This window comes from Oryctolagus cuniculus, chromosome 2 (genome assembly GCF_964237555.1).
Source record: "Oryctolagus cuniculus chromosome 2, mOryCun1.1, whole genome shotgun sequence".
NCBI lineage: Eukaryota > Metazoa > Chordata > Mammalia > Lagomorpha > Leporidae > Oryctolagus > Oryctolagus cuniculus.
The window spans coordinates 20,774,931-20,802,300 of NC_091433.1; the positions used below are offsets into that span (position 1 = coordinate 20,774,931).

The 27,370-nt window shown below is 50.9% G+C and overlaps 1 protein-coding gene across 2 annotated transcripts in view; it reads right to left on the reverse strand.

Moving 5' to 3' along the window:
* Positions 1 to 1,901: 1,901 nt before the first annotated feature.
* SEL1L3 (SEL1L family member 3) overlaps positions 1,902 to 27,370 on the reverse strand; it is a 109,684-nt gene continuing 84,215 nt past the window's right edge. For both annotated transcript variants that reach the window (XM_002709381.5, XM_017350581.3), the window contains 9 exons: positions 26,839 to 26,966; positions 23,452 to 23,535; positions 16,930 to 17,020; positions 16,705 to 16,789; positions 15,306 to 15,415; positions 12,134 to 12,261; positions 11,459 to 11,561; positions 11,310 to 11,382; positions 1,902 to 3,035 (listed from right to left, as the gene is read on the reverse strand). In XM_002709381.5, coding sequence (XP_002709427.1) covers positions 2,896 to 3,035; positions 11,310 to 11,382; positions 11,459 to 11,561; positions 12,134 to 12,261; positions 15,306 to 15,415; positions 16,705 to 16,789; positions 16,930 to 17,020; positions 23,452 to 23,535; positions 26,839 to 26,966 — 942 coding nt within the window. In that variant the 3' untranslated portion in view covers positions 1,902 to 2,895. The remainder of the gene's footprint in view (positions 3,036 to 11,309; positions 11,383 to 11,458; positions 11,562 to 12,133; positions 12,262 to 15,305; positions 15,416 to 16,704; positions 16,790 to 16,929; positions 17,021 to 23,451; positions 23,536 to 26,838; positions 26,967 to 27,370) is intronic.

A 27,370-nucleotide genomic window follows, 5' to 3' on the forward strand; every position in this document is an offset into this window, starting at 1 on the left:
CAGGTTCTATCCAAAAGGGGTGGACCTGTTGGCCTCAGCCAGCTCTGGCCATGCAGCAATGACAACCCAGGCTTGCCATCTCTTTACATTTTTGAAAAGCCCCTGATGCTTGATTTTTAAGATGTTAGAAACTAATCAAGATTTTTAAAAATATATCTTGGTGGGACAAAAAAAATCATACCCATGGATTAGATCTGCTTCATAATGTGGTCTGTACCGTCTGGTCTAAGAATATGCCATACGGAAGGGAGAAGAGGCAAGTAGCGAGTATCACCTTCGTACCCCACCCTCCTATTCTCTTCTCCTTCCTCCTTCCCCGTGCGACTTTCACTGTGCAGGATTCCGTCCCAGCCAGCCTGGACATCAGCCAGTGGGAACCGAGTGCAGGGATTTTGGAGAGAAGAGGAACGGCAAGGCTTGGGGTGCAGGTTGGACGCAGGTTGTACAGCTCTGAGAACACCTGGGAACAGATATCCGAGACGGGACACGAAGGGATGACGGGCCTGCCAGCCCCACCTGTCCCACCCCGACATCCCCCAGCCTCATTTGGACATGAGCGGTGTGTTGGACAAGGTCTCAGATCAGGATGCTCCAGCAAGCCCACAGCCTAGACCTGAGCCTGCCTCCCATCGTGTCTTAGCTTGGTGTTAGATGGGATGCATCGGTTGCCCCCCCACCCCCATTTGTATGACGCCCACTCCTCAGAACATCACTATACTTGGGGATATGGCCTTTAAACAGGCAACTGATACAAAACTTTACATGCACGGGTCCTGATCCAGAATGACTGGCTCCTCAGCAGGAGAGGTTAGGACCCAGACGCACATGGGGAGAGACCGCGTGAAGACACTGGGAGTAGAACAGGTGCAGGCTAAGCAGAGGGGACTTGGAAGCGCCCAGTCCTGCTGATGTGGTAGACTTCCATCTTCCCGAGCGGGGACGAACTCACCGTGTTAAGGGGTTGATTACTCTGTAGGAACCCGAGGAGGGCAGAGCTGGGTTGCAGGGTGGCGGGGTTCTGGAGCTGGCAACCCCGGCAGGGCTATTCCAAGGCAAGGGATCTCTGTTTTCCTCCATCAGTCATTCTCGAGCTGCAGGGCGGTGTGATTTTGCTCCCAAGGAAAAATCCGCAGTGCTTGGAGATATCCTTGGCTGTCACAACCAGGGGGACAGAGGAGGGTGTGCACTGCCAGCATCCAGTGTGGAGAGGCCTGGGATGCTGCCTAATATCCGACAATGCCCAAGCCCACTGCCCACCACATCAGTGGAGCTGAGACACCCCGCCCATAGTGAGCCACGGGCCGTGCGCTGCTCTTGGCAAAGGCATAACCTTGGGCAGACACTCCCGGTGGCGGGTGCAGCTGGGAGCTCTCCACAGCCTTTGTTCCAGGCAGCTGGGGAAGCGTGTGTTTGCCAGGAAGAGAGGATGGAGGCACAGCAGAGAGGACTACGTGGCCCCTAAGATTTTTCTCAAAGAATACCAACCAACCTGATTCAGGGCACCGTTCTGCAGGCTTGGCACACGCGATTGCGTTTGCACACGTGAGAAGCCTGAGAAGTGGATTGTGTTCCCCTCATTTCCTAGCACAAGAATCAAAGATGCCAAGTGGGTTCATCACTCATCCAAGGTTACTGGGCTAGTAAAGTTATAGGGCCAGAATCTGAATCCAGGACTGTCAGACTCCAAAGTCTAGCTCTCTGACAAACACGAAAGACAATATCCCAAGACAAGGGAGGAGCCGTGGCCACCTTTATGTCTCCAGACCTTAATGGCTTACCAGAAGCAAGGCTTCTCCTAATAAGGACCTTCCTTTTGTCTCCTGAACAAGAATGCATGGACCACGGGACTCTGATGACAAGAGTAGCTACGGAAAAGAAAAAAAGCAGCCACTTCCCAATAGTCAACTGTATAAAAATAATTTTATTTACTACTGTAAATAAAGTAGTGCAAAGAGTAGTTTGGACCCACAATATTGCATTACTGATTTATTTACTACCGTAACAGCACACATCCATTCTGCTCTTTCTCTCCGTCTCCCTCTCAGTCTTACACACAAACACCCACACACCCACCCACCCCCACACACACACACTCCATGGACTCAGGCAGGCATAGGGATGGGGATGAGTCTATGAGCTAAAGCCTTGTTTTCTGCATATTCCATTGCTGCCAGTCTATTCTAATGGGTAATTCATGGAGAAAAATACACTTCAATACTAGAATTTTCTAGATGTTATCTTATGAATTTTGATTGAAATGTAAAAGACATCCACCAAGGTCAGTAAATGATTTGGAAGCACTACAACCCTAGAAAAATTCAAGGAGAAAAAAATGTAAACCAATTTACAAAGTCATCGCTTTCCTTGTATTTTCAGCCATAAGCTGTTTATTTCAAGGTGCCTTGTAAATGGGTTTGGGTAGTCAAAGAGAAATTTGTCAGCTGGGTTTCAAGCAGCAGGGCTGCAGCCAACACAGGCACTGAAATGCTATCTACCTGGTAACAGAATCACAGTTCTCTGTTCTCGAATAACAGGGAATGAGCAAATGGGTAAAATTCTTAACGTACAGCTTGGTGTGGAAGAATTCAGCCATGCCCCCAGGCAAACTATGACACCCGATACACACACAGTCACCAGGAATGCCCTCATGGTCAAGATGTTGCTCGTATCTGTTTGATAACCTTTGGTATACCCACCGACTGCTCTGGGTACCTCCTTGTAATTTGATTTAAAAAAACAAAACAAAACAAAAACAAAGAAAGAAAGAGACCAAGTGCAAAATGCACACCCAGTTGACAAGTCATCGAAGGTGTTTCTCAGCAGATGCTCTGGCCCCTGCCCTCCAGCGGCAGCTCTGGGAAGGACGCTGTCCTTGGCGACCCTGGAGTGCACAGGTCACCCACGCGGCTCCGGGTTATTAGCGACCGAGGGCTGGTTCTGGCGGGAGGCATCTGTGGCCGGAGTCACAGCTGGACTTGCCGTGGAACTGGGGGGGTCGGCAGAGGCCTGGGCTGTTACTGGAGGGGAGCGGCTGGCTGCAGAGACACGCACACAACACGGGCTCAGCACTCAGCGCGAAAGGACACCCGGCCACACCCAGACCCCCGCAAGCCAGGGAGGAGTCGCGAGACCTTGACACTGACGAGACAGGCAACTCTGGCGCCACTGCGTCACTTCTTTGGACTTTGCTATCTTCTATAGAATGGCCGGTTGGAATGGATGTGCAAAGATCTTGGCTGCTTTTGAGAGCCTGGAATTCTAAGCTGCTGCAGTTGTGTTATGACTTCCAGGCCCCAAAACCCTCCGCTCTATGCTTCACATGCTGTGGCCTTATCTTCTATTTCCATGATGTCGGAGCAATGCAAGCCATAAATTCCACCAACCAATGAGAAAGGAGTCTTGGTTTATTCTTACTCCATTTGGGCGATGCATCAAGATTGGTTTATTTTATTTAAAAAAATGTGTCTAGGGGGTGGAGAACATTATTTCTAGGTTTAATTCCTATCAACCTGTCTTTAGGAAGGTTGGACCACCTTCAATATAGTTCTCTATTTTATGTCAGTAGTTTTTTTTTTTTTTGGGGGGGGGTGTGCTTCTGCAGTCCATGGGACAGTTGGCGATGTCTGGAGACACTTGGCTGTCACCACCAATGGGATGGGGACAGGCGGTGCTGCTGGCATCGTAGCGGGCAGAGGCCAGGGCAGGTGTTACACATCCTGCACTGCCCAGGACAGACCCCTACAACACAGGATCTAGTTCCAAATATTAACAGGACTGAAGCTGAAAATCCCTGCTTGATAAGCCAGGCCCAAGAAACGTCCCGGTTAAGACCACGGGCTAAGTTACCCACCATCCTCTGGGTCCAAAAAACAGACAAGGTGTTTCCACCTTGTAGAGTTGGTATAAATGTTAAATGAGCTGCTAATGCTTATAAAGTGGTTAGAACAGTCTCTGGCACTCATAAGTAGTCAACAGATGTTAACTGTTACTACCAATACCCAAGTTTACTGTGGGAATGTTAAGATTTAGTAATTCCAAGTGCGTAGCTTCAGGAGTGATGGAAGAGTGGTGTGTTGTCTCTGTGGGGCTGACAGTTCTCTCTCAGGCCCCAGCTGCTTATCAAAATAGCACAAACTTGGAAGCCAGAAAGACCAAGAGCCAAATAGCTCTGATGGGAGACCTTGAGCAGGTTCCTTAGTTTCTTGGAGCTGTGGTTCAAAGAGGGGGTGGGGGTAGCACTTTTCAGGGTCGTGTGATGTGTGGTGAGCTCAGTGGCCGGAGGATGAACCAGCAACCGTTAGGCTGCCTTTAAGCAGTGATCTCTGGTACACTTGGCAATATTTCAGTCGTACATGGTTTTTAGCAGGAAAGGTCATTTTCAAGATTCCCAAATGTCCATCTGGAAATGCATGGCCATTTAGAAAATGCTACCATCTGCCGACAGCTGATTTCTAGACAGACAAACCCCTTCAGAGTCTCACCTCCAGGACCAGGGTGCCTCAGACAGCTCACAGGAAAACGAAACTGAACAATAAATGTTTCTTGGTGCAAAAAATTTATGAAATCTGTGCACACAACACGCATTTTTCATTGCATGCATTTACCATGAAATTTTTAAAGACACTGTGTATGCACAGGCTTCAAAAATTTTCAACACCAAAACAAACTTAACTTTTAATCCTATTTTCTATGAACTTTTTAAAAAAAGATTAATTTTACTTATTTGAAAGGCAGAGTGACAGAGAGAAAGGGAGAGAAGGAAAGAGATCTTTCATTGCGGATTCACTTCCCAACGGGTTGCAACAGCCAGATCTGGCCAGGCCCAAGGCAGGAACCAGGAATTCCATCCAGATCCCCGCATTGGGGTGGCAGAGGCCCAAGCAGCTGGACCATCATCCATTGCTTGCCCAGGTGCATTCGCAGGGTGCTGGATCAGAAGCAGAGCAGCTGGGACTCGAACTGCTACTCCGATAAAGAATGTTGGCTTAGCAAGCGGTGGCTGAACTCGCTGAGCCCCAATACTGGCCCTGCCAGGAACTTTTCGAAGGGCCCTACATCTATGGTCACCTCCCAGGGCCCCATTCTCGGAAGTTCAGGCATGGGTCCCAAAGCCACCAGTAGGAACCCAGGACTTCCTGCCAAATCCTACAGCAGGTGTTGTGCAGGCTGTTCTGAAAGGACAGGATAGCAGCAAATCCCGTGACATTTCCAGGGTCGTTTAACCACTGTGGCCCATGATCTGGTAGCTAAAGACCCAGTGATGAGGTCCAAAGCCCACTCAGCTGTAGTCAGACCAAGTCTCAGTGATCTGCCACTAACTGACGGTGACCTTGGGACACTACTGAATGGCAGCTATGTCCGTCCTAAAACCTTGCATCTCCCAGGCTTTGGCTTCTGTACCTGGGAATTGAGGGACCTGCAGCAGATGGGGCCCAAGTCCCCTTAGGCCCCGAGCTGTATTTTTCCAATGATGTCTGCGGAAGTCAATGAAGTACTATGGCACATTTCATCTGGCCCAGGGAATGTGTAAGTCACCATGGTAACAAGCTAAATCAGCAATCAGTTTTCTAATTAAACATAGGTAGGGGAGCCGTTGGTGGGGTTGTGGGGGGGAGGAGACCAGTGTGTAAATGTTGAAGAAATGCCTAGTGCCTAGTTAGTATTGCCACCATTTAAATCTTCCAATAAGAGCCCAAGAGGGATGCTTGCTGTTTCTACAGTGGGCTTGTTATCCACGAGAGAACTCTCCTCCTATGTGGGAGGCTAAGAGCACCACACCAGCCCCCTACAGCCACTGCTCATTTAAAAGGGGCCTCCTTGTCCCTGTGCACCCAGACTGTGTGCTCATTTTACTACTGGACCAGAATCAAAGTAACCAGGAGAACAAGCTTGCAGTTTAAAAAATTACAGAGGATACGGCAGCGCCAAGTGGAAGTGATTTGTGGGCGACGTGCCGCCTAGGGGATCGCTTTCCTGTGCATTAGTGGAATAATCGAGAGCTGGCCCATCCGGCGGCCCCAGGCCAAAAGCAGCCGCTACCTGTTCCCGAGTCGCTCTTGAACTAAGCCTGGCTTTTGCGTTTTTCTACGGCGGAGCAAAAATCATTTCATGACATGGGAGAACTCCTGAAATTCAAATGTGGGGTGCACAGCACAGTTCTAGTAGCAGCGCAGCCACGATGGCCACTTTCAAGTGACAGAACGGCCGAGTTGAGCAGTTGTGACCGCGACAGCCCTGCAAACACAAAGCGCTCCTTCTCTGACCCTTTCGCGGAAAAAGCTTGAACACCTCTCCACGGACCACTGGTGGAAAACCACCTGCCGGCCAGTGGGACCCAGCGGGGACCCACCAGGTATCAGAACGCGGGGCACTGCATCTAATCCTGCGAGGCACAATGTTTGCAAAGATGAGACATGAAGGGACTTCAAAAGGCTCATGGCGAAATGGAAATGGGGCCTGCGTGGTGGCGTGGCCGGTTAAGCTCCTGCCCGCGACGCTGGCATCCCATGTGAGGGCCAGTTCAAATCCCAGCTGCTCTGTTTCCAATCCAGCTCCCTGCTCACGTGCCTAGGAAAACAGTGAAAGATGGCCCAAGTACTTGGACCCCTGCCATCCCAAGTGGGAGACTGGGATGGAGTTCCTGGCTCCTGGCTTCAGCCTGGCCCAGCCATGGCTGTTGCAGCCATTTGAGGAGTGAACCAGCAGACAGAAGACCTCTCTCTGTCTTTCTCTCTCTCCTCTGTTGTTAAATAAATAAATAAATTGATTTCTTTGGGGGGGGGAAAAGGAATCAAACAAAAAATTTATTTTAATGCAAAGACTTTCTGAAGTTTGTGCAGAGAGCTGGGGAAAGTTCTAGAAAATGGACCCCAGGGAGAAGGTCTAGCCCTCTGTTTTTGGGCCTCTGCATCTCTCAGGGCCCAGTGCAGAGTGGATTCCTGACCCGGGAACACTCTGAGAAGTGGAGATCCTGGGAGAGTGCCAAGGGTAATGAGACAGGACACGAACACAACCTCACCATTAAATCTCTCTGACTTTAAGGCCCCTGCTTTCTTCATGAGCACAGCTCTGTGACATTTTCCTGTAATTTCCCCAGAAATCTCATTAACTGGAAAGGCAGAGGACAGAAAAGGAGCAGGAACGGGTTTAATTAATCTTGTCCCATCATCTTAGTCTGTTTAAATGAACGCTCAGCTAACCACTTAGGCAGAAAGGATGAGTTGGCTTGAATGATGAATGCAGGGGATAGGCTGGTGTTGGTTGACCAGTTGTCCCACTGGGCCTAGGAGCCGGCAGCTCTGCAGATCTTGCCCTGTTCTCTGTATTCCGTCTGGACACAAAGTCTACATTCACACTGGTGGAGCAGGATTCTTAGGATTCCTATTTTCTTTCTCTTTTTTTTTTTTCCCTCAGACAGCTGGTGGGCTCCATGCTTTTTTTTAGTTCTGTTTTATCTCAGAGGAGGTTTGTGGTGGGGCAGACGTGGAGACAGATCTAGGGATCTACCTGACTTTGGGATCCCTTAAGGCAATCCCGCATGGATCCCTGGACAGGGGGGAGTGGGGGAGAGCGTGCTTTGGAGATGCCAGCAGACAGGGAAAGGAGCCTGCTGGAGGGTGGGAAGTGGCTGAGCCGCCCACGGCTGTCCTCTCCTTGCCTTTAAGCATCCTGCGGCAGCCATGGGAGGAACAAGGCTCAGGGCGCTGGGCTTGGGCAGGGCTACTGGAGCGCTCCCCGGAGACCCAGGAGCTGCAAAGCCAGTGGCTGAGCTGGGAGAGGGACAGAGGCCTTGGGCAATGTGTTCTGGATTATCTGGGTGGCCCTAGACCTGGCCAAGGCCCAGGGACCTTTCACCACCCTGGGGGCTTCAAGAGAGGCTGAGCTGCCCAGTGGAATGTGAGCTTCTTGTGGCACAGCGGGGTGGACCGCCTGAGACCCCAGCATCCTGTATAAGCGCCAGTTCGAGTCCCGGCTGCTCCCTGCTGATGTGTCTGGGAGGGTGGCGGAGGACGGTCAAGTGCATGGGCCTTGCATCCACATGGGAGACCTGGATGGTGCTGCAGGCTCCTGGCTTCAACCTGGCCCAGCCCTGGCTGTTGCAGCCATTTGGGGAGTGAACCAGCAGGTTGAAGATCTGTCTCTTGTCTCTCCCTCTCAAACTCTGCCTTTCAAAGAAATAAAATAAATCTTTAGAAAAAAAAACTCCAGGTTGTAGAAAGGGTCTGGTAATTACGGGCTGCTTACTAAGGCAAATCCAGCTGCTTTGGTGCAGGCGCTACCTGGCATCAGCGTGCTGTCCCTGCGCACTGCACGGTAATGCCCGGGAGGACATTACTGCCTGGAACCCCAGCTCCTATCACAGAGTTCTGGGCACTTGGCTCCGTGGTATCTCGCTGCATCTCCCAACAACAGGCGGTAGGCATGCTACTTCTGCACTGCTGTCTCACCCAGCAGGAAGCTGAAGTACAGTGTATGGCACGCTGCACTCCCACGCTAACGACCATCCTGAACCGCTGGCCTCCGGAGTGCAGGACAGCCAAAGGCGGCCAGGGCTGTGATGTGCCCACTTGGGGTGGAGGGGACACGAACGTGAATGGAGCTGCACGTAAACCCGAGGACGGGCAGCACCGCTGAAAGGCTTAGCTCTAAATCGCTAAGTTTTAAGAACAATTGACTACAGAAAAATGCTAATCACAAAACGACCCCCAACCAGCAGCCACACGCCTCACTCAGAGCCACAGAGCAGGGACATTCCTAGTGGTCAAACCCACGTCTTCTTTTTCCACTGCTGTCTGCACCTAGTACTCGCTACTGGGTCTCCTTCCCTGTGACAGCATGGCTCCAGAGGCAGGGCACGGGACGCTGGGCGCCAGCTTCAGGAGGTGTTGAGAGTGAACCAGTGGCTAGAAGGTCTTTCTGTTTCTGTCTCCCTAATGGGTGAATTCAAATCGATGAAAATTAAAAAGAGGCTGGCGCCGCGGCTCACTAGGCTAATCCTCTGCCTGTGGCGCCAGCACCCCGGGGTTCTAGTCTCAGCTGGGGCGCCGGATTCTGTCCTGGTTGTTCCTCTTCCAGTCCAGCTCTCTGCTGTGGCCCGGGAGTGCAGTGGAGGATGGCCCAAGTGCTTGGGTCCCTGCACCCGCATGGGAGACCAGGAGGAAGCTCCTGGCTCCTGGCTCCGGATCGGCACAGTGTGCCAGCTGTGACGGCCATTTGGGGGGTGAACCAACGGAAGGAAGACCTTTCTCTCTGTCTCTCTCTCACTGTCTAACTTTGCCTGTCCAAAAAAAAAAAAAAGAAAAGAAAATTGAAAAAAAGCTGGATCTGAGACGCTCCCTAGGCCTTCTGAATCTGTGTGTAACAAGATCCCTGAGTGATTTGTGAGCTGGGCTTTTCCTACTGAAATGGACCCTACTGCACTGGCACTGGCATTGGCATTGGCACTGACTCCTCTCTGTGTTGTAAGGTGAAGGGCGTGGAGTTCAATGCTTTTTTAAAGACTCTGTTCGGACGGAGCCTGCTCTGGGTCAACAGAGAAGCAAGTATGTTATGGAGGAGGCAAGTGAGAAAGTTTGAAAAAATGGAGGCCAAGACCTGAGAGGACTTAGAAGGGAAGAAGACATCAAAGGACAGGAGGGACAGGGAGACGAGGGCGTGGAGAGACTGACAATGAGGACGCGGAGACAGGAGAAAGACGCCTTCTCATAGCAGCAGTTCCACCCGCCCTTGGATTTTCATGGCTACCAGCTGGCATAAAATCATAAAGACAATTTTCGGCTCCTCCAACGGAATTGCATTTGTAATAATCATAACAATATTTCTGCAGAGTAAAAATGACAAAGATAATTTGAAATGGAAAACACTGACAAGATGCAAAATAAACGTGCTATCCCAGGCAACAAATCCAGGGAGGGGACAGAGTGTGCTAGAGGAGCCGCCCAGGAGACCCCGAACCTGGGAGGACTTCGGCTGGCTCCTGGGGTAACCTGCTCAGGCAAAGCCGCGGGAGACGCGTCCGTGCCAGTCTCTCCTAACACTGCCTCCCTCTTCCCCTCAGAGACCAGAAGGGGAAATGGTCTCCTTTCGCTGTTCATCATCTGATACCCATCAGCAGCTTCGATGCCATGTCCAGTCTTAATTTATCCACTTGTTAGGGTCTCAGTTAGCGTGCGGGAGTTACTGCATCCTTTTGTAGCTGCCTGAGATGGCAGGAGAGAACAGGGTTTGCAGGGACCACGGGCGGCTTTGAACACCTACTAAGTGCCAGTGACAGCAAACAATAGCCCCAGCGCTTGCTTGCAAGCCAGCCTAGGGCGTAACCGGGCAGCTAAACACGATAGCTAACAGTTGCTGAAGGGGCTCTCTGTGCCAGATCAACCCAAGTGTTCATCTTTAACCACGGTGGTCATTTTGGTGAGTGCCTTTTTACTGATGAGCAATTGGTAGGCCAGCAAGGTCAAATCAGTTGGCCATAGTCACAGCTCACGAGTAGCCACACCTTGGCTATAACCCCCAACAGAAGTGACCGGGTGCCCTTGCTTTAATCACTACCACCGCCAGTTCATAAACCCACGCGGGGGGAGTGGGACCAAGCTTCGCAGGCCATTGCGTGGCTGGGCCCTGGACCCATTGTGCGGGTTTATCTTCTCACGCGGCTGATGGCTTGCAGCAGTGAGTGGGCTGCCCAACTTCCCACCACAGGGCCTTGAAGGTGGGTTTTGAGGTTCCCGGGTAGAATGTTAATACAGTTGTTATGCAATGGGAGAAGACACCTTAGCTCAGTTTCTTAAGCTTCTTTTGAATCAAAATCCTTACTTTGAAAAAAATGCAACAATTTGGGGGGACTGGCAACGGGCAGAAGATTAAGCGAAGACCCTGGCATCCCCTACCCAAGTGCTGGGCTGAGTCCCGGCTGCTCCGCTCCTGATCCAGCTCCCTGCTAATGTGTCTGGGAAGCCAGTGGAAGATGGCCCAAGTGCCTGGGCCCCTGCTACCCATGTGGGAGACCAGACCCAGTTGCTGGCTCTCACCTGGCCCACGTCTGGCTGTTGCAGCTATGTAGGGAGTGAAGCAGACGATGGAAGGCATTTTTCTCTCTGCCTGTCACTCTGCCTTTCAAATAAATAAAATAAATATGCAAAAAAAAAGATAGTAATTTTGTGGCCTCTCCCCACCCAGGGATCATGGCACCTCCGCGAGGGGACCCCCGCCTGGTACACGATCATCCTAAAATCCAGGAAGCGGCATGATGCCAGGCAAAATGAAGCCTTGCTTTTTGACGGCGCCTTGGCTTTTTAATAAATCCTTACCTGAGACAGACTGGAAGCACTGCACAGTCCAGGCGATCAATACGGACAGCACAAAGGTTCCCAGAAAGTAGACCTGCAAACAGCCGAAGTACGCATCAGTCGGCTGACACAGGGACCACGTGGCCGGGGCTGGGGGACGGGGGACCTACCAGGGCAGAGTGCAGGACGGCGCCCCAGAGAAGCCGCAAGTGAAGGTAGAGCCAGGCCAAGGAGCACGGGCTCAAGGACTCCTCGCTGCTGTGGCTCCAGCACCTGCGGACAAAGCATGGGACAGTTTGGCATGCAGGCCGCCCTGGCCGGCACTGCTCACACAGCACCTGCAGGCCCTCCACGCTATGTGCACCTGCTCTCGCACAAACGTGTACATTGGAGGCGGCAATGCCAGCACTGTGTGATCTGGGCCTCCAGAAAGGCCACCGTTGTCCCTAACGAAGAGGTGACGGGTCACCAGGGGCCCACCGGTTGCTCTTTGTGTGTCCAAAGTGCAGCCATGGGAAGGCCTCCCTATCTTTCAGAAAAGCATAGGCTGATCAGATACACTGTTTTTTCTACTCTCATGGAAAATCTTGGTCAGCACTTGAACTTCAGAAAAAACACATTGTCTATCTTAAGCCTCAGATACTAGGAAAGAAACCAGATTTGGGTCTGGCGGAGGGTTCTCTAATAGAATCAAATTCCAGGCCCTTTGTTTCTATAACAATTTACATAAAAAGGGGGGGGTTGGGGAGGCTCACGTGAACGGAAGCGCTAACTTGAACCCAGAAGCAATCACCACCCAGTTGGGTCCCCCAGATCCCGCAGGATTCGAGAAGCTACGAACTCACCTTTCATACAGTTCCCGGAGAATGGAGATGTTACTGGCGTGGAGACCTGGGTCAATTTCCAAGAAATCCAAGATGTGGTGTGGGATGATAGCACCTTCCTCAATGAGCAGGGCCAGGTTAAAAAAGCCCTAGGGGCACAAAAGAAGCACATCAAGGCCGCAGCACAAAACCCAGAGCATGCCCTTCATGAGAATGTCAACTTTTACAGCCTCTACATTTCCTTTTCGGTCCCCACAGCCAGATGGTTTTGTCGTCTCCCTTGATGAGTCGTGTCTCCCAGTGGATGCATCGGAGAAATTTATTCGCAGGGGAGCCAGGATGCTGTGTCACATCTGCTCAGAAGCCAGTCAACCAGGAGATCTGGCCTTCTCTGCACACGCTCTCCAAACAGAACTTGCCCGAAAACGTGCCCTTGTATCGTGCGCAAACCAGGACGCGGAGTTGAAGCCAATGGCCCTCACCTGCGGTCTGTGCCCGAGGCGGCCACCGGCCAGTCAGAACTCTGGCGGGGTGACCTTGTGGCTAGGAGCACAGCCCGGGACGGACACCTTAAGTTGGGGACGATGGACAGCCCTTGGCCTCCGCTCTCCCAGGTCAGTGTGGCCATCTCCACGCCTCCTGGCTCTTGACACTCAATCTGACTATGCCGTGTAGAGCCAATAACGTAACAGCCGGCCGCAGAGACGCTTCACCATGCCTTCAAGGACTGCCTGATGGTGTCTACGTGGTTTCTTTCTTTCCTCCGGCCTTGCCCTTCCATTGCACACACAACAGTGGAAATGAAATTGACCCTCGTCTAGGAGGCACACCCTGGCCCTGCCTTGGCGATCGTGGTAACAGCAACAGCAGCCAATACTTCCCGAGTATTGTGATCTAGAGGCTTATTCCATTTTACATCTGCCCACTTAATCTGCATAACACTAAACCACAGGCACCAGTATCCTCTCTCTTTTACAGGAAAGGAACTTGAGGCACAGAGAGGTTAAGGAACTTGCCCGAAGTCACACAGGCTGAAAAGTGCTGGAGCGGAGGTGGGCTTTAGCTGCAGACAGACAGGGTCCACGGCGAACTGTTAACTTCCACCCCGCTGCCCAGCAGCCTCTACGGAGACCAGCGTCTCGAAGATGCACACTTGCACACACAGCAGCAGAAAACAGAACGCTTCACCACTCTTCAAAAGGAAGGTGCTCTTAACACTTAAGGAAGTAGAAGAAAAGGGAAAAAAATTACTCTATAAAACTGCAAAGCCTCTGGTGGATGGAAAAATAAGATTAAAAGAAATGCAAAACGGGGGCCAGCATGGTGGGTAAAGCCACCTCCTGCGACGCCAGCATCCCATCTGGGTGCCCTGAGTCCTGGCTGCTTTACTGCTGATCCAGCTCCCTGCTAATGGCCAGGGAGAAAGAGTGAAAGATGGCCCGGGTACTTGGGCCCTGGCCACCGAGGTGGGAGACCCGAGTGAAACTGCTGGCTTCTGGCTTTGGCCTGGGCTACCCCCAGCCACTTGTGGCCATCCAGGGAGTGAACCAGAGGATGGGATGGAAGATTGATCTCTCCTTCTCTCTCTCTCTCTCTCTCTCTCTCCCCCCATCTCTGTATGACTTTGGCTTTCAAATAAACAGATCAAACTTTTTTTTTTTAAAGAGAAGCAGAAAACAGACTAGGGAGATATTTTTATGCAATGTAACTGCTTATGGTCCTTTACCTTCTAGGCAAATACATAAAGGACTAATTCTAATTTGAATAAAAAGTATCAAAACTCCGCTAGACACTCAGGTAGAGAGTAAGAATAACGAATTCATATAAAAGGAAATCTGAAGATTTATCAAGTGCATGTAGAAGTGTGATCCTCACCAGCAAATAAATAAATGCCATTTCAGACAGTAATGAAACATCAGTGTCAGTTATTCAATTAGGAGAATTAAATCATGAAAGCAGCCAGTGCTGACAAGATCTCAGTCATCTTTCTCTATTTAATCACTGCTCGGTGTGGTGTATTAATTGGAAAACCTTTCCAGAAAGCAGATAGGCCATATGTTATCAAGTAGTCGTAAAACCATTTGGCCTGACTCAGTCAACTATCTCTCTGATTATAAGGCAATTACTCAAACGGTGGAAATATGAAGGTGGCCACTGTCGCACTGGCTGGCAGTGCCACATGGCAGAAAAGAACCTGCAGGTCTTGCCTGGTGGACCGTGGGCCCCATGGCAGGGAGACCAACATCCAGCGCTTTATCTTGGGTCCCACCGCTAAGCCTTGGGGAGATCGGAGAGCAAGGTGTGAGTTCATGAGCAAGGGCACGAGCAGCCACCACCAAGGCCGGGCTTGGAGATGACAGGCCACCCGCGCATGCGAGACTTGGGGCAGCCATGGGGAGTGCTAATTAAAGAGGCTATGTAATATCACGCATGGTGCCCTGCGATTAGCGATAAGACAGAGTCAAAAAGTGGCAGGTGCACTGCAGATAACAGGCCGGGGACTGGAAGAGAACGAGAAGAAATGGAAGACCCAGCCACAGAGCTGCACACGCAGCCCGACTCCTGTCCTGACGACAGACTATCCAAACCTAAACTCAAACGAGAGCGAACGTCATCGATGGGGGTGGGAAGTTCTTCCTTTGCACTGTGGCTCCGTACGACGTCAACGCTGCGGAAAGCTAAGTGACAGACGTACAGGAATTCTATGAGCTCTTTTTGTAATTTTTCTATAAACCCAAGATGATTCCAAAGTTAGAAAAATCAAAGAACACCTCCCCGAGAGAAGGCCTGTCCCTGAAACACTGAGCCACATCGCCAATTGCCCCGGTTGCTACGGGGTGAAGGAGTTTGCCAGAATCTGGTAGAAACACCCTTAGGTGGGGAGTCAGCCATGCAGGGCCAGACCCTGGGCCTTGAACAATTCGCTATCTTGTAGTATCACGGTATCTTCAACTATAAAGTGGCAATAATAACCTCTATCTGCATGGGACGGCCGTGAGAATGGTGTGGGGAATACAGCAGGTGCTCACCTAAGATTAACCTCATGGATGACTGGTGCCCTCAGAGATCACACGTCAGCACAGGTGAATGAGGACTGTGAACTCTGTGGCCTCTGTGGCCGGCGAGGGCCGGGCGGACCTCTGGCGAGCCTGCAGCTGGGCACTAGCAAGAGCTGGTTTTCCTGGTCGCTTACCTGGGAGTCTCCGTCCAGCGCTGCTTGGGCATACATCTGCACGGACAGCTCAAGGTCCTGGGATTGGTTTTGGTGGCCATAGTAGTAAAGATCTCCCATCTTCAGATAGGCTGCAGGGCACAACATGCAGAATCTGCATTTGTCAGGCACTGTATAGGCCGGCGCACTCACCCAGCCCGGGGCTCTCCCTGCTACAGGCTGTGGCTGCGGGGCCAGCACTGCGGTATAGCAGGCTAAGACTCCCCCTGCAGCACCAGCATCCCATATGGGCACCGGTTCAAATCCCGGCTGCTCCACTTCCAATCCAGCTCCTTGCTAATGGCCTGGGAAAGCAGTGCAAGATGGCCCAAGTCCTTGGGCCCCTGAACCTGCGTGGGAGACTTGGAAGAAGCTCCTGGCTCTTGATTAGCCCAGCTCTTTCCATTGCGGCCATTTAGGGGAGTGAACCAGCGGATGGAAGACTTCCCTCTCTGTCTCTCCCTCTCTTTGTCTGTAACACTGCTTCTCAAATAAATAAATAGGCCGGCACCAGGGCTCACTTGGCTAATCCTCCGCTTGCGGTGCCAGCACCCTGGGTTCTAGTCCTAATTAGGGTGCCGGATTCTGTCTCGGTTGCTCCTCTACCAGTCCAGCTCTCTGCTGTGGCCCGGGAGTGCAGTGGAGGTGGGCCCTGCACCTGCATGGGAGACAAGGAGGAAGCACCTGGCTCCTCGCTTCAGATCAGCACAGCGCCGGCTGTAGTGGCCACTTGGGGGGTGAACCAATGGAAAAAGGAAGATCTTTCTCTTTCTCACTGTCTAACTCTGCCTGTCAAAAAAAGAAAAATTATAAATAAATAAATAAATTTTAAAACAAAACAAAAAAAGGCATCTGTGGCTGCGATGTTACTGGGGACTAACAGCCCTCTGGGGGCTGGGACCAGAAAGTGAGTTGTCAGGCAGCTGCTGCCACAGACAAGGCCCGGAGCAGAGAGAAGAGGGGAAATCCTTGGTGTCTCGCCTCTGCCACCCTGCACCCTTCTGCCGTGTTGGCTGAGACTCTGGGAAGGCTGTCCACAGAGGCGTCGGAGCTGTGGCTGCTGGAGCCAGCCCCTCCCCTGGAGAGACGAGCAGAGAACCCAGGGAATACACAGCAGGAAGTGACCGAGCCCCGGAATCACTCTGCCCCAGCTTTCTCTGTGAGGTCGCACGGATTCAGAACGGTGGGTGTGAGCACACCGCGGATCAAGGGGGCGAGGGGACACGCGCCGCGGGCGGCTGACGGCCGTGGTCTCAGCGGCAGATCTGCCCGGTCTTCCCTAACTGTTTACCAGCATCACACTTCCCATGAGCTGTTGGCTGTTTCCTGGGACTCAAGACAGAAAGCCTGCATCATTTAGCACCCGCGTCTCTAGACATACCGAATGAAGGAGCGTCGATTTGGAAAACAGAGAGATTGTAGTATCTCCAAACACAGTTAACACCCAAGTATCTCCTGGCCAGGTCCTAAGAGGGAAAGGGGAGAAAAAGTGAATTCATGACTATTTCGGCCCACTGACTAATTTTGCCTGTTAAAAGCAAAAAACCCTCCAGCGCACTGCTCTTCACCTTAGAGTACCTACTCTGAGAAGAATGCATGGACTTACAGGCCTCTCCTCGCAGATGTGTGCTAAATTTGTCTGTGACACTTCAATTCCAGTTTCTGCGGCTAAAACATAATACAGCAGAGCTTCATGCCTAAAAATAGATGATTAATAATAAATCCCATATAGTGGCTCTTACTAATATTAACAGAGAGCTTGATATTTAAACATAAGACGGCACAAAATAAGCAGTTTTTTTTTAAACTCTAAAGTCATGAGTTGTGTTGTTTTTTTTTTTTTTTAAATAAATACTGTTGTTAAAAATACTGCATGCACTGGTTTATTTTTCCATCTTAAAGGCTGCACGCCCAGATAAGGCTGGGAGCTAGTTGGTGCAACAGCTACCTCTACTGGCCACACAGTGTGTTGCATGGCGGCTGGGAGTGAGAGGTTGGTCTCTGGCCCTTGAATCCTTGCCCTTACTTAGCACTGGTATTAAGGGAAACCCCTACGCTTTGCAGTCCTCTGTTTCGCAAATGGCTTTCTAGGGCTTAGGCATCTGAACAAGCTTAATTAAACCTGAGCTTCTGTTATGTTTGAGACGTTTGGCACTGATTCAGTTTACAAAGGGCTGATATCGACGGCCAAAACGTGTATAAAAAATGCCTGTAGCTGTTCAATCGTGGCTACTTACTGAATGACTGCAAAACCCTAAGTGACTACTTTTCATCTGCTGGGGACTGACGCGACAGTCCTATCAGGAGTGGTGGTGAGGCCTGGGGGAGTGGGCCTCCTCACCATCACTGCTGGTGGGGACGGAAGACTGTGTGGTTTCACGGATGGGGGTCCTGGGACTGCACCCACGGCTTGGCCCTCCAGTTCTCTCTCGTGGGGGGTGTATTCTAAAGAAGCGATCCAGGATATGAACAAAGACCTAACTGCAGGGAGCTTGTGGTAGCACTGTTTATCCAAGGCAAGGCAAAGCTAAACAAACCCACAACTAGAACCAACCTAAATATCTGAAAATCAGTGCGTGTTTAAATGAACCCAGCTACGGTTAAGGAAAAGGATGCTGGCCAAGAGTTTTCAAAACACCAAAAATGTTTATGCAGATTCTTCCATTCAACGAAAACAAGTATCTTTATTTCTGCAAAACAAAGACAAAGACGAATATACACAGGTACACCCCCCCCCCCCAATACATACATCCCTGTCTGTGCAGAAGAAGAAAAAAAAACCTTAAAAATCATCTACCAAAATGCTCACAAAACTTACCTCTGGGTAGTGGGAATGTAAACAATTTTTATCTGCCACTTTGGACTTAATGTGATGTCCTCAGTTTCCTATGTGTTACTCGGTGAATATTTATTACAACCCAAACCAGCTGTTTCTAAAGCTGATTTTTCTTTTTCAGTGCTGGCTATTAATCAGGCTTCTTTTATATTCGCTTTACCTAGGCACCGGTGTCGGGCGGGGCGGGGGAGTCCTGGGGGAGGGGGCAGAAGGCAACAGCGCCTCTGAAGTCAGCTTTCCCATGCTGCTAAAAGCAGCCCTGGCAGACCAGCTATGGAGACAGACGCAGGCAACTGGGGATCAAATTAGGACAGTCCGACCTCCGCTCAGCCACCCTGGAGGCCACAGGCCATGTGGCTGCTGAATGAGCCATTCCCAGCCCGGGATGCCGAAGGCAGCCGACCAGTGAGCCATGACTCATGCCGACAACAGATGAGGACGGCAGATGAGGTCGATTCGCACCGTCCCTGCACAGGCCCGCCAGATCACAAGGAGGCGCACCTGCAGCCCCACACCCGCTCAGAAGACGCCTCAGGGCTTCTCTTCTTGACATCCTGCTAAAACTCATGTTTGGTGCCGGGAAGGCTCAGAGCAGACCCAGGACCCCAGACCGCGGCGTAGCCAGCAGAAAAGTCCCCTCGTTCCTCAACAAAGAGCCTGCTCCTAAAGCCTTAGCCCCTCCGGCTCCTTCAGAGACACCCGGGCTCGGAGCAGAGCCTGTTTCCATCAGAGATCCACCAGGCAAAGAGGTGGTGCCGACCCGCAACCCGAGGTCACCCATCAGTCAGGCTGCCCTAAGGGTGTGGCAGGTGGCTCAAGCCATCCAGATGTAACAGAGCTGGGTGGGGGAGGGGACTCACGAGTTTGACACTTCCTGGAGGACCGCTCACTGTGACAAGCTTGGAGACAACATCTTGTCTCCTTGGAGCTGGGGGAGGTAGCCTTCTACCGTCTGATTATTGTGGAAACCTGCGGGACAGGTCATAGAATTCTCAAGCATTTCCGGGCAGGAAGCAGGAAGCAGGAAGCAGGAAGATCCATCACGAAACAGAGGCGTGTGAACACCCTGATGGCAGCAGAGGTACTGAGCAGAAACCCCTCTACCTTCCACAGCCATCAGCCAACCCCTTGCGCCCTCTGCTGGCCGCACCATCCGGTCTCAAATATTGCAGAGGCAGAGACAGGCGGGGGCCAACTCTGCAGACCAGACTTTCTCAGCACACTTGAACTTCTGGGACAGGTCACGTGTGCAGGCCCACCCTCTACAGGGAGCATCCCCTGCCCCCACCTTCCAGCACTTGGTTCTTATTTAACCAACTTCCAATGGAAACCACCGAACATATTTATTTAGAGAGAGTTCTCCACTTAGACCCACAGAACAACTTGCAAACTGCAGGAAGCCCAAAGCTATGCCACTCAACTCGCCTGTCCTTGCCCGATTTCCTTCAAGGCTTGGGAAGTCAACCAGAGCACCTGGCTTCACCGCCAGCGCCCCAGAGTGAAACCACTGTCTGGGTAGACGGGGGAGGGGACTTGGAGAAAGCAAATGGTTTGCAGCATCGTTCCCTGCATGCCCGTCTGGACGCCGTACATCCGCCTCCAGGCTTGCCTTAGTGATCCCTCGCAGGAAGCAACCCTTTGGCCGCGTGCTGTGAACTCCGCGTGTGAGTATACGCTCTGGGTAGGTTCTCAAACAACTCTACGATTTCTTCTGTGCTTGCGATGCTGCCCAGGCTGGGGGCATCAGCCTTGGAAGGGATGCAAACAGACTCGGGGTCTCAGTGGAATTCAAGATCCCTGCCCTATTGCCTCTTTCATCTGGGAACTTGCATGCCTACTTGTCTTGCCTCGAGCCTTCTCTAATCCGGCTGACCTCTTGGGCTAAGCATTTTGGAGGGTCTATTTCAACAATAAAACACGGGGAGCAGATAAAACGCACACGGGGAAAAGCAGGGAGAAAAGAAACACGACGGCTGGGCTTTCCTTGCTAACTTCTGGTACCCACAGACAGCCTCAGGCGCCGACCACATTATCCTCTGTGTGAAGCCCAGACAGCACAGGGCCTTCTTCTCCACCACACTCTCTTTTCAAGCATCCCTTAGAACTCGGACCGACACAGAAAAGCTCAAACGCATCAAGCTGACACATGTTAATTGGATAATAACACCCAGAATAAATTCGCTCACACAAAAATGAGAGATGGTTGATCGGGTCCGATTATAGCAAAATAGAGGGGACCCAGAACAGCAACACCGTCACGGGAGAGGCAGGCACACATCCATTTCCCGTTTAACCCCTGGGGAGGGTCTGGAGGCGGGGGGGGGGGGGGGCCAGGAGGAGATGGAAGGCCCCTGCCCCCAAGTTGATTTGGCCAAAGATTTCCCCATTGTGATGCGGATTCTGAATTGCCTCAAATACACCACGCAGCAGCATCAGTATCCACCCCGGCACGCACACGGAGAGAGCCACGTTTATACGCGCGCAGGGAGTAAATTAGGAAAATCCACTTTGGAAAACAACAGGCATCATCTTGTCAAGCGAAACATTCAATGTTCTTAAAGACAAAAAAAAAAAAGAGGGGAAACCAGGCAGACCGCGTGAACCTGAGAACAGGTCCATAAACTGCGGTTAATACAGCAGGAAGAGCGAGTATAAATTAGGGTTCTACATGCAATGCATGAGCCTTGGAAACAGACTGCTAAGTAAGACAGCAGTGGAAGGGCTGCAAATAATATGATTTTAGTAATATGAAGGCCAGGGGTAAGCTAAGCCGAATCCATTGCTTAGGAATACACCTACGTATAGCAGAACTATCGAGAAAGCAAGAGGCACAGAGATCAGCGAGATCTGGGACAACGGCTACTCCTGTGGGTGGGATTTAACCTGGCAGCCACGGGCGGGGCCTTCAATGGCACCAACCATGCGCATTTGCTTACACAGGACAGCGGCTTTGCAGGTGTGGGTTTCACTGTGATGCTTTGGAGCCTACATATGCGTCACACACTCGTCCACACGTGTCAAGCACTGTGTGACAAAGGAGAGAAAAGGCACGGGCGGTGGCTGAGCTCAGAGCTGTGGCTCCAGTGCTCCCCCCCTCAATGGGATTCTGAACAAGCTCCCAGCATTGCGCACAGCCGTTAGGTTAAACGTTCTAGAAACCGGCTCTGTCATGTCGCTGCCCTCTAAAACCATGGATGGCTCCCCGCTGCGTCACAGATGAGGCGTGAAACCTGTCACGCAGAAGCCTGGACAACAGCCCCTCACTGTCTTGCCCTCACAGCAGACTGGGCAGCTCACAGAATCTCTAGACTCACCCAGAACCTTCCCATCTCTTGGCTTTTGTCCCCGCAAGCCCCTTCACCGCCCACGCTGTCCCCCCACAGCTAAATGAACACTGTCTCCAGCTGCCAAGGCTGGATCACCCCGACCTCCACTGTGGAGGTTGTCCTGAGCCTCCCACGCCAGACGCAGCCTCTTTGCTTCCCAGAACCCCCAGCGTTCTGTACACACTGCCCATGAGCTTGAACGTGGTTGCTGTCTGTGTGCCTCTGTTCATTCATTTGGTAATTTCTCTGCAGGGTCCTGGGGCAGCTGATAAGTAAAGAGTAAGTTAGGGGGCTGGCGCTGTGGCACGGCGGGTTAAAGCCCTGGCCTGAAGCACCGGCATCCCACATGGGCACCAGTTCGAGTCCCAGCTGCTCCTCTTCCAATCCAGCTCTCTGCTATGGCCTGGGAAAGCAGTAGAAGATGGCCCAAGTCCTTGGGCTCCTGTACCCATGTGGGAGACCCAGAAGAGGCTTCTAGCTCCTGGCTTTGGATTGGCGCAGCTCCGGCCATTGCAGCCATCTGGAGAGTGAACCAGCAGATAAAAGACCTCTCTCTATCTCTACCTCTCTCTGTAACTCTTTCAAATAAATAAAATAAATTAAAAAGAAAAAGAATAAGGCAGGATCCCTGTATGTGTATGTGTGTGTGTGTATGTGTATGTGTGTATGAGTGTGTGTGTGAGTGTCTGTGTGTGTGTGTGTGTGTAGGGGCTGCTTACTGCTGCACTCTCCTAGGAAAAGCCCACATAGGAACACTTTGACACTTGAACACTGAGTTTGCTTTAAGAAGCTTGTGGGAGGCAAAGAGTATAGAAAGTCCGATTTGGGAGTTTGGGGAACTGAAGCTCACTTGAAAAACAAGACATCACAGCACAGGCGTGGGAAGGTATCTTGACCACTGGGAAACGCTGATTTCATTTAACACCTTTTTCCTTTTCGATTGTGCAGGGAAGCTGCAGGTAACAAACTTTCCAGGATGCTAATAAGAAGCACTCGAATTCGGCGCTTGGTTTTTCCTGGGCCCATTTCCCCTGCACTGTCAAATTCCACACTGCGTGTGATGCTGTCTGTTGGCTGCTGGTGGGGAGCTGGGCCAGGGGAGAACACGGCCTTCTCTCTTACTTGTACTTTAGTTTTAAATGAAGGCTCAGATCGGAGTGTGCAGACTCGGTCTGGTCTGATGTCCTGGAGGCAGAGGACTGAGGAGGGGACAATGTACATGATACATCCTCTGTGGTTACTACCAAAGGGAAAGAAAGAACAAACCAGCCAAGAGAGTGTGGCCCGAGAGAAACCGAAGACTGAGTTCTAGAAATGACAGAAGAAAACAATCCGAGAAAGGAAGTCGGACTAAGTCTGGAGAGGTGCCCCTTATTTGTGAAATCAGCGAGTGACGGGGGGACGTTTGTAAGATCTCACGGGGGACGGCTCACCCGTGGGGGATGAGGACTCTGCTACTGTGTCAGAGGCTAGGAAGGGGGTGTCTGCATGCTTGTGGTCCTGGACGCGGGCAGCGGACGTCCAGCAAGGCTGGGCTCTGGGTCATGGCAGCTGCGATAGAATATTCACAGCAGGAGGCAGCCCGAGCCTTGAACTCGTGACTGCGCTCTCTTCCTGTGAACAAAGCCGAGACTTCCTGTGGCCTGGCAGTGAAAGGCAGAGGATCTCAAAGATGCCCTGTGCTGGCTCCAGACTTGCAGATTAGTAGGAATGCGATGTCAGTGCCCTGGCTGTCAACCTGACACATGGACACTCCCCCTAGAGAACTCGTCTCTGGGTGTAATTAAACATGGAAATGCTATGTTTTCTAATCAACAGCCAATCAGTCCGCGACACTGAGGACCATGACGGGGGGGGCTGTGATCTTGCAAATCGCTTTTGTGCTTGCCTTCTTCAGACTCCTAAGACAAGACAGACTGAGAATTGGGGCTGAGAAAGTTCGTTCTATCGCGGGGCCCGAGCTTACCATGAACCCTCCAGGTAGGCGTTGAGGCCTTTGCGAATGACATGGCCCAGGTAGCCATTTTTCTCAGCTACGTGCTTTGCCCATCTGAAAAGGGAAAGGAAGAGAAAACATGCAAATCGTGGTAAATTCAATAATCTTTTTTTTTCTTCCTATGATCTCAATAAATCCCACTTGGGGAATATTTTGCTTGTTAGAATTTTTATAAAGCAACAAACCAAAACTGAATGTTAAGAAGGCAAAGAAAATACATTTGGGGAGCTTTTTGTTCAGCGTCCTTTTTAATGAATGCTTACGAGCTGTCGTTTGTGTAAACAAAGATATGTAAGGTACACAGTAAAAAATATCTGCCAGTGTGGAAAACGTAGTCTTCATCAAGAGTTTGAGCCTCTCTCCACCAGAACACGCTTACAGAGTCACTGTATGGTTTTCCTATTTTGTTTCTAATCCCTAATGTATTCTGGAGGGTTTTCTTTTAATAATGAACTAGTCTGTTATAATCTTTAGGCTTAGTCTCCAAATCAGGAGCATAAGAATGCATAACTAATAAGGTAACAGAAGGAATAAACAGAATAATTTTTAAAGTACTTGTTTACTACAAAAGAAAGACCAAAGAAGGTACCAAAAACCCAGAAGAGAGAAATAGGAAATAAATAGTAAAATGGTAGAGTTAAAACCAAGCATATTCATAATTACATTAAATGTAAATGGACTAAATACACCAATTCAAAAATAAAACTGTCAAACTGAGAAAAAAAATATAAAAATACCAATTATATGCTGCCTATAAGAGACATTACATTAAAATTTAATTAAAATTAAAGGACAGAGAAAGATTGGAGATAAAAGGATGAAAAGAGGTATAACAAAAAACTTTGAAAATAAAACCTGGTATAACTATATGATCAGAAAACACAGACTCTAAAGCAAAGACTACCAACAGAGATAATGACGACCTTGTGCAATGCTAAAGGGGCCAGCTAGAAAGGCAAACCTTTTCTAAACCTCTACGACTCAAACATAAAGTTAAGATACACAAGGCAGAATTGACAAAACTGAGAGGTCCTTAAGTCTACACACATCGAGGGGGACTTGAACATACTTCTTTCAATAAAACACACAAAGAAAAAAAAATACACAAGATTGGAACAATACAATTCACACAGCTGGTGCCATTGCGACATATGCAGACACAGTACCCCACACGTTTAGAAAGCATCCTGTTCAGGAGGTCACATCTGCCAAGGCTGATCACACACAGCTCATAAAGCAAGGCTCAACAAATGTCAGAGGCTCAAGTCATCCCAGCACATTCTCTGATCACAGTGGAATTAAGCCAGACATCAATAAAGGACAGTAGCAAGCTCCATAAAAAACTCACACTCACACCACACATCCCAAACAGTGATAAAAAAAGCTCCAAGTTCATCTAAGTCCAGTTTTTAATCAATGAGTTCAGGTCTGGTTGGCTTTGACCTCAAATGACTTATGAAAAATAACCTTTTGGGGGGCTGGCACTGTGATGTAGCAGGTGAAGCCGCTGCCTGCAGTATCAGTGTCCCACATGGGCACAGGTTCGAGGCCTGGCTGTTACACTTCCGATCCAGCTCTCTGCTGTGGCCTGGGAAAGCAGCAGAAGATGGCCCAAGTCCTTGGGCCCCTGCACCTGTATGGGAGACCTGGAAGAAGCTCCTGGCTCCTGGCTTTGGATCGGCACAATTCTGGCTGTGAACCAGTGGATAGAAGACCTCTCTCTCTCTCTGTCTCTCTCTTTCTGCCTGTCTCTGTAACTCTGCCTTTCATATACATCTTTTAAAAAAAGAAAAAAGAGAAATAATCTTTTGGATGGTCAGGCTATTGGTGTGAAAAAATCAGCAAATGTGTTCTCTGCGTAGGGCAAGGCAGAAAAGGTTTTAAGTTTCGTGAGCCCCATATGGTTTCTGCTGCATATTCTTTTTCAATGACTTTCTTTAAAATTTAGTTCTACTTTTATTTATTTGAAAGGCAGAGCTACAAAGGCAGAGAGTGAGGGGGGGCAGCCTTCCATCCGCTGGTTCACTCCCCAAATGACTGCAACAGCCAGAGCTGAGCCAATCCGAAGCCAGGAGCCAGAAGCTTCTTCTGGGCCTCGCACGAGGGTGCAGAGGCCAAAGGACCTGGGCCATCTTCCTGCTTTCCCAGGCCATAGCCGGGAGCTGGATCAGAAGAGGAGCAGCTGGGACAAGAACCGTTGTCCATACGGGATGCCAGTGCCTTAGGCCAGGGCTTTAACCCGCTGTGCTACAGCACCAGCCTCTGTTCAACAACTTTTTTAAAAAGCAAAACACATCCTTAAGCATTTGAAGTTGTACAAAACAAGCACGAGGCCACATTTCATCTGTGGGCCGTACTGTGCCAGCCCCTGTAAAACAGTTCAGATATGCAAGATCTCAAACACATGCTTCCCGTGCACCAGCCTTCAGGAAGCTTCTGCAGGAAGTGCCCTTCCAAGAAAGAGGAAGACAGGGGCCCATGAACGAAGGGGGAACAGAACTGGCAGAAAGGGAGCCCCGGCACGATGATGAAGTGAAGCCCTGGACGACAGCGCTGTCCCGGACAGACCCAGGAAAGATGTCACCAAGAAGACACAATCAGCAAACACTGGGCACACAGAGGGCAACCGAGACACCGGAGGGGTAGGTGGAGATCAAGTGCACAGGAAATGACAGGTACAGAGACGCCAAGCAAACAGCAAAAGTAACTTCCACCAGGAGCCACTTGTGCAGGAAAGAGAAAGTAACTGTGGCACACTGCCGGGCTCGGCCGTGGATGGCAGGAACAGGGTCACGGCAGCGGACTCCTGATGCTCTTCTAAGAGAGTAACTCTACTCCGAGAGCGGGGAGCGAGTGTGAGTGTGTGAGCAGCGGGAGGCGGCTGAGGGAGGGAGGAGAATTTCTGGCTCTTGAAACTGCACGCACGTGTAACTGATGACAATAAAATCTCAATTTAAAAAACCTAAGAAGGGGCCAGCGCTGTGGTGCAGCAGGAAAAGCCGCTGCCTGCAGTGCCGGCATCCCATACGGATGCTGGTTCGAGTCCTGGCTGCTCCACTTCTGATCCAGCTCTCTGCTCTGGCCTGGGAAACCAGTGGAGGATGGCCCAAGTGCTTGGGTCCCTGCACCCATATGGGAGACCTGGAAGAAGCTCCTGGCTTCGGATCCAGCCCCAGCCATTACGGCCATCTGGAGAGTGAACCAGAAGATGGAAGACCTCTCTCTCTCTCTGCCTCTCCTTCTCTCTCTGTGTAACTCTTTCAAATAAATAATCTTTAAAAAATGCAAGCAAATGGAAGCAGACACTGTGTTTTCAGAAACGGCTTTTCCTGAACATGCACCACTGTGGGTTCTTACACGACGGCTTTCTCGGGGTCTCTGGGGAACGTCTCCAGGTTGCCTGTGATATAGTAGAGAGAGCACCACAGGGTCCCCTCGATGTGTCCTCCCTGCGCAGCCTTGTGGAAATACTCTCCAGCTAACGTCTGCAAGAGAGGAACAAACGGCCTGCTGGTTAGTGCCGAGTCCGCCTGTCACCGGTGGGTCGGTTTCACCAGAGCCAAGGTCAAGGGTACATGACGCTGGATAGCATCACAGCCCTACAACTTCTGATGGTGCTCAGAAAACTCGGTCGAAGAACCCTTCGAGGAGGGCAGCCCATCTCAGAAGCTGGCCTCTGGGGTGGAGGACCTGCCTTGCCTACCCTGCGGACCCCATACACGCATGGGGACGCACGTAACCATGGACACCGCTCCATCTCATCCCACCCCCACGAGGCCCTGCGAGCTGGGGAGACGGCTGGGCAAAGCCACAGCAGCTGCAAACTCAGGCATTTGCTTTCTGACCTCACCCAACCCCTTTCTGCAAACTCGGGCGCCCGAACTGCACT